General features: G+C 29.4%; 1 protein-coding gene across 1 annotated transcript in view; it reads left to right on the top strand.

Moving 5' to 3' along the window:
* Positions 1 to 12,233, top strand: part of LOC129966330 (SAM and SH3 domain-containing protein 1-like) — a 41,919-nt gene that overhangs the window by 15,022 nt on the left and 14,664 nt on the right. Inside the window, exon 3 of the mRNA XM_056080750.1 lies at positions 901 to 1,487. Within this exon, the coding sequence (XP_055936725.1) occupies positions 901 to 1,487 (587 nt within the window). The remainder of the gene's footprint in view (positions 1 to 900; positions 1,488 to 12,233) is intronic.

Raw genomic sequence — 12,233 nt, 5'->3', positions numbered from 1 at the left:
AATAGGCTTACTCATTACCTTATGAATAATCGCAATGACTTACTAATGGAAACGAATGACATATCTACCAAAAATGACATAACTACCTATTATCTCACAAAAATTGTTTTTGTATCATCGTAAAATAACATAAAAAAAGATATTTTTTAAATAAATTTCATTGAACAACTTTATTTTTAATAAATGTTTTAAATGGAATACACAATCTGTAACAATTTTTAACGTTAAGATGAAATTCAAATTCATCCATCGAAATTTTCAGTCGCATGCTTCTGCCAATGTTAAAATAAAGTTTAAAAAAAATGCTTTCTTTGGACATTACTTTGAAATAAGGTTTTCCCTTCCGCTTTAATTTCGTCGCATATACACTATTTTTAATTTGTACGCCTTACAATTTTGGTTGAATTTTTTAATTAATTAATGTTTTTGGTATATATCAAATAAAAAGATAATTTAAAAAAAAATACATACTTTATATTTTATACTTTAATATGTAACAGCCCAAAAAATCACTCTGGGCGAACAAACTAGTTGTCAAAGACGGCTAGTATCAATAATTTATACACAATATTATCTTGCTTTTACACTTCTGAGAGAATTAAAAGATTAATTGTGTAAAACAGGGTAGAAAATGAAAATGACAGAAAATCCGTTACACTAATTAACCACTGAAATTTAGTGAAGACTAATAAAAAGTATTGTAAACAACAAGAAAAATTAAAAACGGATGCACAAAAAAGGAAGTAATGCTATATTTCTGAAAATTAATAATACAGTAGCAACGGAAAAATATGAAGTTTATAAAATTGACGATTGATGATTGATTTGCTAATACATCAACTAAAACATGATTATAAATTTTCATTTCTTTTGTCAAATTAATATTTTCCTATTTTCTAGATTCCAATGGCAATGCCTTTCCAAACAGACATATCTACTACGAACCGCCAGAAGAGTTCGAATTCGACGCCACCTCTTCTCTGCTTCCCAACAACACAGCTGGAGAAGTAATCGTTCACCGTCTTCCCACCAGTCCCGACCCCAATCCTACTCTAAATAGCCCTACCAAGGATTCCGAGCTTCCATCGAACACCCCATCGTCTGAACTTTCCACCACAAATTCCAGTTGCCCCAAAGAACAGTCAAACGAAAAAGAACAACGAGCTTACACCAAAGAAGAATTCACATGCGCCATTTTGGCACGCACGCAGCAAGAAGAGTACAGGAAGTCTTGTCCTGGTGGTCTTGATGGCTGTTTAGAACTCGAAGACGCATCCATGGGTGATTCCGGTGTGGCACTGGTCAGAGACTCTTTAGCCACCAACGGTCAGTCTTTGATCGGTGGGGATGGACGTGAGGCATGTGATTGTGAGAGAAGATGCACGAACCCTAAGCATTCTCATGATTGTAAAAGTGGCGATTATGGTGGTTCACCAGTTCTGGAACGAAGGAATAAAGGTGTTCTTGGTCGATTGAGAAATTTTGCGGTAAGTTATTTAAAATTCTGCTTATTTGTTTTGTGCATAGGAAATATTCTTATATATTAACTGCAATTGTAATCCTTTCAGTAAGGATGAATTCATATAGGGATAATTTTCCTGTGGTAAAAAATACACTTTTGTGCATAGCTGGCATCAAGCTACTTACATTTTATTTTCATTTTGCAAATAAGAACTACTCTTAGGTCTTGTATATATTTTTAAAAGCCCTAATGCGACCATTTAAAGATTGGGCAATATATATATATATTTTTTTCATTTTATTCACTTTCGGTTATCGCTTGCCTTCCTTTCAATAAATGTTTATCTCTACCGGTTAAAAATCTATCTGATTGTAGAAACTGAACAAATCTCAACCCGGACTGGAATAGCTATTTCTATTTTTTTAATAGTAATAACTGTTAGAGGGCATTATTTCATTTGCTAATAGTTTTTTTTTTACATCATAGAATGTTGATATTGTTAAATAAAATGTTTCTTTATTTTAAGGATTGCATCTTATTTAAATAATAATAATTTATTGGAAGAATGTGAAAAACAAATTTTGAGTTTATATGTTAAATTCTAAAAACTCTGAAAAACTTGATATTCATTCGTATTTAATAAATTTTTCTTTATTTTCTCTTAAAATACGTCAATGTCTTGATTATTCTATAGATAGCAACCTTTTAGAAAGTGCGAAATAATTGAAAGGGGAGGAAAAATGGAATTTAGAAAAATTCCGAAATATTCTAATTAAAACTTGAGAAAAGAGAGCGAAGAAAGAATGTTTTATTTCATCCGAAATTGCCATCCATAAAAATAACTTAATATAAATGTATAATATAACAGCTATTTTGAAATAAATTGTTTAAAATTCCAATTAAGAACTGATAAAGGTGGGTAATATGTGGCAAAAATCATTCAGAAGATGTTGATATAAAGCTGATATGAGCAGTTAGAACAACTACATACTGGGAAATTGAGAATAATCGAATTAATATTTTGTTTTATTTATTGACTGCATTTATATCGTCTCATTCAAGAAAATAGTAATTTAATCAATGAAGGTAACCATTTTGGCATCTCTCACGTGCGACTAAACAGTAATAAATATTAAACTTTACAATTTATAATTGTTTAATCGTTCTTAGTTTTGGGTGACATCAATCTGCTTGTTCCTGATCATGTTATGTTATTACGTCATCTACGCTATTCCCCCCCCCTTTTTTTTGCTATCAAATAAAATTGTCTAACAGCAACTCTTTTGTTATTATAATGACAATATTTCGATGGTTTTGTTTTACATGGTATTTTCATATATTTCTCAGTGACGAATTTCTTCTATATAATTTTTATAACGCTTTCGTCGGAAAGGTTAAAGGCAAGGATGTTTTCTCTCCTCGGAAAACAAATATGATCCGAATAATGGAATTCACATTCCTGCATCTTCTCGTCAATATTCCTCGAGGTAATGATCTCCGAGAGATGGAAGGTGACGCCTTCCTGATTGAGGAATGCGACCTTCTCATCCCAAGGAAACCCTAAATTGGAAGAACGCGAGGCGCCCCAACTTTAATTAAAGAATCCCCGGAACGCAACATGGGAAATCAAATTCGTTTTGGAGGCGACCCTATTATGCAGGGAACTCTCTCACTCTCTCATTTTTTTTATTGCTGAAGATTTTTGTTAGTCAGAGGATGGGGTGAATTATTTCTATTTTAGCTAACTTTTTGCCCCGAAGATGTTATTCGAAATGAAGTTCTAAAATAGCGAATTTGAGGGGAATAGTTGATCTTAAAAAAAGAAATTTCCCAAGACATAATTCTTATTTGTCACACTGATGCTTATTTTGTCTCAGATAATTAGTAGCATTTTTTTTTATATATATATAACTGGATCGCTTATATTTCTGAAATCAAAACTTACCTTGGTCATATATAAAGCTATGTAGAGGAATAGAGTGATTTTTAAATTATCCCAGAATTGTTAGTTTTGACAAGAAAGAAAATTTATTGACCGATAAATGTGTGATTACGTTGCATTTAATTATCGTGTGTGGAAGATCATATTTTGAAAATTATTCCATTTTTGTATAAGCATTTTTGTTGATGTTTAAACTCGTCTCCGTTTTTTTTTCAGCACTAACTGTTAATATGGACGTTTTGTTTGAGTTATCTGTTTCTTTCATATTCTGTGCGATCATCAACTTATATAGGTAAACATTTAAATCTTCATGCAAAAAAAAAAAAAAATGCCTCACAGTACTATTTAAAATTATAAGCACTAGCGTGGACTTAATAAAATTGCAATTTCAACCCTTTTCATATTTTTTTTTTATGTATATGTTACCGTTAAAGTATATAATGCAGTTATTTCATAGAATACCTAGTTATTCCATGAAATAACTGATCGTGTCCGTTAAAGTGTGTAATATGTTATTAATTTGACACTTTAACTAATTATTCTATGAAATAACTTGGTATTCTATAAATTAACTAATGAGAGACAGTTAAAGTGTAAAATAAACAATTTATCTAAAATGAAATTAAACTAATGATAGACAATTAAAATGAAAAAGAAGCAATTTATCAAACTTATGCAGCGTATAAATGGTATTTATGGAAACGTACCATAAAATCATTTGTTACAACAAAGATTACTAAAATGACACTTGGAATTACCAAGAACATTATTTCTAAAACAAAAACATTTTTTGTTGACACACTGGGTTTTACACGAACATTTTTTAAATCCCTGACCAGTACCTAAACTTTGAGCTGTAGTTCATAAATGCAGTAGAGGTGGAAGGTAAATGTATTTGTCGTGCGAGATATATGATAGATTATTTTACACTTTAACGGGCTGCAGATCGTTATTCTATGAAATAACTAGTTAAACCATGAAATACAAGAGAGTTTTACACTTTAACGGACACGATCAGTTATTTCATGGAATAACTAGGTATTCTATAAAATAACTAATTTCATACTTTAACGGTAACATATATACAATATCTGCCAAATCCATAATATGAAGCATCTACCATATCCATCTTTTCTGAAGTATATACCTGATATTTTTGTTCATGGACCTTTTGAATGAAAAATACTAACATAAGATTTTGTTATTCTAGGGAATAACTTTTTCGGCAAATTTTGAATGTATGATGAGATTTATGCTGAATCACTATAGTTGAATGATCATTTCTCATGAATCAACCGTTAGCAAAAATATACTATTCTGTCATTAAACGATTGCATCACAGTATAACAAAATGTCCCCACCATTGCAACTGTCCTTCTTCTTAAGATCAGACATGAGCTGTTACAAAAAAAAAAGAGGAAGAAAAAACCGCAGCAATTGTTACATGCGCTGCATATTTAAAAACCTCTATTGTTTCATCAGCCTTTTATTCTAACCCATTACGCAAAAAGAAATTAATCTGGATTCTCTAGATTCATATAAATACGTGACTTATGCAATACTAGAGGTATTACACTCGCTGCTTTTCTACAATAAACCACGTTTGATTCATGACCTAGCTTGGAGGAATTCAAAATTTAAATTTAGATTAAATTCAAAGATAGATTTAGATTTAATTAAAAAATCTATATAATCAAATGTCGAAACTACAATGTAATAGTTATTAGGAATAAAGCAAATCAATATTGAATTCCTTAGTCTAGAATATCATATAATAGAAATTATGATTCTGTTTTTAGTAATAAAACATTGTTTTAGGTTTTAAATGAAGAAACTTTAGAGTGTTTTTCTTTGAAATAAATTGATTTTGTAATTCGTATTTATTTAGACAATAAGAACATTTTTGTGCCGAGTGCGCACGTTCTAAATTTTAGCCAGTGCTACAATTTACTAGCAAAAATTTGATATTTTCGAGAAGAAAAAAAAAAAAAAGCCTAATTCATTTTCTTTATTTTTTTATTTTGAAGGGTTTTTATTTCTTTTTCAATTAATAACATTAATTTTTCAAAAAAAAAAATCCTTCTTGCTTAAAAAAATATGTTTAATAATACATTTGCTTAGTATTTTAAAAAAAAAACACCTGCTATTATAATTTTTTTGTATTATATTTCGAACGTATTAAAGAAAAAAACTCTGCTGAGTATGCTTTAAAGGGCATTTTTTTCTTGAAATGAAAAATGAAAAAAAAATGAGACTTCTCATGGGAAAAAAGGAATTTTTATCTTGCCCATTTCTATGAAAGTAAGCAATTCGTTTCTCGAAATGTATGTCCTTCACAGCAATGGTGATAAAAAAGCATATATATTTTTGCCATCGTCAATGCCAGTAATTGCTAATTAAATGTAGGAATGATATTAACGATATTAACTATAGGTGTTAAATGTCCTTTAATTGTAAAATTCTTTTGAATTGTAAATTAAAACACTAAATTCCTAAAAGCATGGTGATGATTGGTGAGAACTTGAAGATAAAGAGTAAAAGTATTTTACAATAGTATTCATTTAACTTCCAGTCTTTTGTATTTCTGAAGAAAGTTTTCAAATGTCACGTAGAATAATAATGTATGTGTTCTTTAATATGCGATTTATTTGGTTGCCTTTTGTTTGTTTTTTTATTTTTTATTAATTTCTTTTATTTTTTTTATTGTTTTTATCATAAAATAGAAGACATTTGTTAATGAAAAAATCCTCACTCTAATTATATAGCTTGATGAAATCTAATTGAAATAAACAATACATTAAACTTCATTAAAAGAGAAATATATTAATATTACTAAACTATTATATATTAGCTATAAAAATAATTAGAATTTTAAAAATATATTTTTTTTTTATGAAAAGGATCGATTTTGTGAAAACATTATTTTAAAATTTGAGTTGTAAATGCATGAGTTTACATCATTTGCATTGTAAACCTCGAGTCTAAAAATATCCATTGTAAACTAAAATGGATTATGTATATTTGAATTATCATTCTTTTATTTAATACCCTGATATAATATAATTTAATCACACCTTGGACGAAGCTTATGAATCGTAAAACTTACATGGTATAAAATCGTACGAAGCTTGTAACAGGTCTTCTTTCTAATCTGTCCGTTTCTGAATTGCCGGCATGCCTCAGATTAAGATACATACATTATTGCTATTCATGTAAATCAACATAATAAGTATTTTTTCCTGTCAATTTCGGATTGAAAATCTGTTATAAATTGATGATTGTTTAATTAATGCAGTCACTTAATGGTTCATATTCATTAATTGATTGCCCAGTACAAAAGATTACTAAATGTTTCTATTTGTGGAATATGAGGGTTGCTAGAATTTCTTTCTTCTCTTTTTTGTCCAATAACTCGGTGAAGCGGAGCTGGGGAGTGGGGGTTGTCACCCTCCCGGAGATTGATGTGTGAGGTCATTGGTTGGGAGCGAGCCAAGTATTACATGGTCCGAGATACGTGCTCGTAATGAAGATCGATCCTGATAAGATTGTGCAGGGCGCACATTCTTCCCATCATAACATTTATCCACTTTTCGAATCGATGACAGATTTCTGTGAGAAATGTCTCTGCTATCGCGTTGCTGTCTCCGTTAGAAACGTGTGGGAAAATATTTTTCAGATGTTACAAGTCGGTGTTTTTCTTCGTGATGCTTACAAGTAGGAACAAACACCAACAAAATTTCAGCGATAAAATATCATTCGATTTAGTATCAAGATTGTGTTTTCATAAAATCTTTGATTTTTTTTTTTCAGACTAAAGAATGTTTTCAGAAATAAATCTTTATAAATTATTTTCTAGCTGATTTTGCGTAATGTTACCTCCAAAAAGATTAAAGAACAAATATTAATACTTCCAGCTGGGAAAATGATCATAATAATGTTTAACAACAACAACAAAGAAATACACATGTGACTTTTTGATATTATGGTTGGGCAAATAGATAGCAAAAATTTCAATTATCATGGAAGAATCTACAGGCAATGCTTATTAAAGACATGTTTTTTTAAATAGAACTTTGTGGTAAATTTAAATTAATTGGTGATTAAAATTGTGCTTTTTTCAAAGGTTTGAACCATGAGTTGAGAATTTCAAATAGTGCAAGAGAATATGTTCAATGTAATTTTCTTGGTTATAGATGCAGCAATAAGGGTTGCCATGAAGACCCAAGTTTATTCAGTAATGTCGAAGTATTAACTATCCGTTTAATAAGGAATATTGTATAATATATATATTTAAGCTATAGAGTAAGGAAGAATGGAGAATGTTAGGAATATATCCAAGAGTTCTTTGATACTTTCTGTTTTGATAAATTTGGTATGTATTTTATAGAGATATCAGAACATATCTCATCTTCAAAAGCAATCCTCTGTAAATATGATTTTGACTCCTTAACAGTTTTGTTTCTTATGCCACTTGCCATGGACAAGCCCGCTGTTACGAAGACAGCGATTTTAAGCCCGTGGGGGAGCGTCTCTTGTTTTTTTAGTAGCGCCAACTAGTGCCAAGAGTACGACTTAGCTACTCACGCATCACTCATTCGCTTGCACAACCCCTTTTTACAGGAGGGCACATTCACACATCTCACAGATAGAACAACGGAAGAACAACCATGCCCAAACCGGGACTCGAATAGGAGCCCAGATCACGGGGAAGACGCGCTACCCCTATGCCAGGACGCCGGCCCTCCTTAACAGTTTTATCGTGAATGTGTTATTATTTGCAAATAATAAAGAGAAAAGAAGTATTAAGCAGAATTCCGTGCATTTGTATTATGAAATGATTTTAGTCTATTATTCTTACATTTATGAAAAATAACATTGTTACGTGTATGAGAGACAAAACAATACTTTGAACAATCGTTGTGGGTATTTTAGTAATTCTGGCTTAATTAATTATAGTAAATAATATATTTTTTTCATTTTAATATTTTTTGATATTTTAAATTTTTCGGATTATTTCAGAATATAAGTCAGCATCTCTTCTGCAAGACTATGACTTTTTAATTCACAAATAAAATGCTTTATATAAAAGCAGCTGCATAAATTCTATACGTATAAGTTTATGTATTTCGTTAGAATTCGCACAGAATAAACACACAAAAAAATTGTATTTGTTACACTTAGAGTTTAATGTAAAGCTTTAGCTATAGAAATTTCATGTATACGAGGAAAGAGGAATCATGAAAAAAGCTCTAGAACGAGAAGTTGTCACACTTATGTGACTCCTCATTCGAAGAGCTCTGATAAACATTATTCACATTAAATAACATTGTATAAATTTGTTATATTGTTTACTTTATTAATGTGACATTGTATACCTCATTAATGTGACATTAATACTTAATTAATGTAACATTGTATAATTACAATATTCACATTAATTAACATTGTATACTTCAGAACTATCTTTGCCAATATATCCTTTCTTGTATAATCTACAAGTTCGGAGAATAAGATTCCTTAACTGCCAGGTTATTAATCCAGAAAGGCTTTTAATTCAATGGAAATTTATTTTACTGCAATCTACAAAATATAGAAATAGTGTCCAGAAACGAGACACTATTTTGAATAATTCTGTAGAATATCCAAAAATATCCTACTGATCTTAAGAAGATAAAAGGGGGGGGGGGGGAAGAAAACTACAAAATAGAAACTTTGAATGATTTAAATACTGTCAAATTAAAAAAATAATAATAATTTGAAAGTGAAATTATTGTCCTCATTATTTTTAAGCAGCATATGAATGACAACTTTGACTGTTTTATTTAACCCATGAAAAATATTCCTAAATATTATAATAAAATAAATTTCTATATGAAACCGTTAATAGCATTCATACATTCTTTAGAAACCAACTAATTAAAAAAAATTATACTTCTTAAAAATTTTCTACAGGTGTGTTTGATATATATATATATTTGGGGACGAATTCCTAGAGATCAAATTTAAATAATAAACAATTCGAAAATGATGGAATTCTTTCATCTTTCATTGAATCCCATCAACCAGTGATGCGCGATTCCTCTTCTCTTTAAAAAGAAGAGCTAGAGACAATTATAACGGTTGCCATAGCAACGTTGGGTATGCTTCGGCTCACACGAATGCCGGGGAGATAAAAGTTTTACCTGTGAATTGAGAGAGGTGTAAGGTCAAGGCAATCCCTTCCTTTCCTCTGGATCGATACTAGGATTTGAAACGTGTATGTAAAATAAAAGAGAAAAAAGGAAGAGAGAAAGAAAGAAAGAAAAAAAAGAAAGCCTTGTTGACTACGGTGTTGTAACCGAAAACTAAGCGATTCGTTGAGCACCTTACAATAATAACTGCTGTTGTATTATTCACAAGATCACATATCAGATTATAATGATTTAAGTTTTAGATTTATTAGTTACTAGTCGCCTTTGGCGATGAGCTGTTTCTCAGTGTTATTGTTTAACACGGTCTTAATGTCTGAAAATTTTGCAGAATCATGGACGTGAAGCTATATTTAAATAACCTTAAAAAGAATGCTATTTAAATATTTTAAATATATCTTCGTATTTGTGATTCTGCCCTATTGTCAGATATTAAAGTTGTCTTATTTTAATTATCTAACTTAACTTCTGTTTATTGTGAAAATGAATCTTTCTAATGGACTACAGCAGTTTAATCACAGTGCTATTAAAAACTGAAATATCTGATTCGTCTATCTACTAAATTTCGCGATATTATAGCTTTATTTTTTTTACCTATTTATGTTATAAACTAAACAGAAATTAAACAGTATCCTTCCTTTTTAACTTTTAATACTGGAAGAAAGTCATGCGATTAAATATTTGATGAAATAGTGAGAGGGTTCGAATAATTGGTTGTTGATCGGAATATTAACGATTGAATATTATCTTCTGTTGGAAATCAGACGGAAAAAAATTTTTAATTGGCAAAATTTAACAAAAATAGCACGACTTTTAAATAGATGTCATAAAAATGACAATTTAAAGAATTTTGAAACAGTGTTTTTTGCGTAATTTTCGTAGGAAGACACCAATATTCAGTTTAATTTTTAATTATTTAAAACTTGAATTAAAATTTCAAAAAAAAAAAAAAACCGTTCCGAGGTGCACATTCCCACTTTCCAAGGAATAGAAATGCCGAATTGGCAGCTTTAAATTAAACAGTCTGGCCTGTAGAGAGCCAACACACACACTAATTTTTATTATTAGTATTAGTAGATCTAGTTTGCGTTTGCGCAGGGAAATACTGATCAATAGAAAGTCAATTTTTTGACATATTTGGTTCAAATTTTGATAAAACTTTGCATTTTAGATGATATACATATATATCTTACTTTCTTTGAATGGATTCTAATTAAAATTTGATAGAAATCTGTAAATTTGGACTAAAGTTCATATACCAAATTTCTTCCGTCTAGCTCTAAGCGTTTTTGAGTTATCGTATTCACAAGGAGACAGACCGATAGACAGATACGCCTAAAATATGTCTTTTGAATTCAAGGAAATTTGAAACATGTCGAGACTCTATAAAATTTCGATTCGAGTTATTTGACAATTACAGTATCTTCTCGGTGCTTCTTATTTGAGAAATAAAAATTACATTTCATCTGTAAATATTCATGTCAAAATATAAACGTCGACCAAGAAATAGCATCATAACCCAAATTATGAAATATTCCAGCATGCTACGTTGTGCATTGAATTCACAGAAATATCCAGATCAGAAACTTCTCCATTGGTTTAATGTTTCTTTTTGCATTTAATAAATATTATTTATATTTTAAATTTAAATTTGAATGAAATTTTAATTACATTTAGAATTATTTAGATTATTAGAATTATTTCATTCCATGATTTATGATGTTTGAATAATAGATAATCGATTTTCATTATGAAATTAATCAAAAATGCAAATCATTAGTTTTCATTATGAAATTAATCATCAGAATTTTTTTATGCAATAACTTAAGCTGCTGATGAATATCTGGTACTTTTAAAATTAAATGTTTAATCAATGCCTGAAAGTATGTGAAATTTTTCCTTAATTCAAAATTCAAGCATGGTAATATAGCAATGATTAAAAATATTAAGCAGTAAATAATATGATACCTTATTTACTGCTTTTAAAATGCAAATAAGATTAAGCTGATACTTAAATCATTTCTCTAAAGGGGGAAAAAAAAGAAATGTTTAAATATAGTTTTTAGAAAAGCCTTTTTGTTGTCATGGTTACTGTATTAGTTATATTTCAATAATATTGTAACGAGAATGGCAACACTCACGAAATGTTTATGTTTTCGCTGTCAAAGTCAAACGTGCACGTACACTCGCAATTAATATTCCTCGCTTTCCTATTAAGAATATGCAGTAATCAACCGTAAATGAAACTTTGTGAGCCATATTAAAGACTGATAATATTAATCTTAACTTTAAGTTATTTGTGAGGACATAGATTATATACAGAGCAGTCAATATCTTTCTTAGAGAATAAGAATAATTTTTGAGTAAGTATGCATTTGAAATGAAAAGCATGTGATATTTAAATAATATAAATTACTTTTTATATTCTTTAATCAGATGTAAAAGCAAGTAGCTGCAAAAGAGTGTCATTTGGATGTTTTATTAAAATATGAAAATACTTGAAAACAAAAATACTTGTAAACAAAATATTAATCAAACTTTATTTTCTTTATAAATATTTGTTGTCATCAGAGCTTCTTCATTTTGTTTTTCTTTTTTGCCTTAAAAAATCTGAATTTAATATTTGCTTACTTTTATTTAT

The sequence above is a fragment of the Argiope bruennichi genome, chromosome 4, assembly GCF_947563725.1.
Source record: "Argiope bruennichi chromosome 4, qqArgBrue1.1, whole genome shotgun sequence".
In the NCBI taxonomy this organism is placed as follows: Eukaryota; Metazoa; Arthropoda; class Arachnida; order Araneae; family Araneidae; genus Argiope; species Argiope bruennichi.
This window is presented reverse-complemented; position numbering and strand designations above follow the sequence as displayed.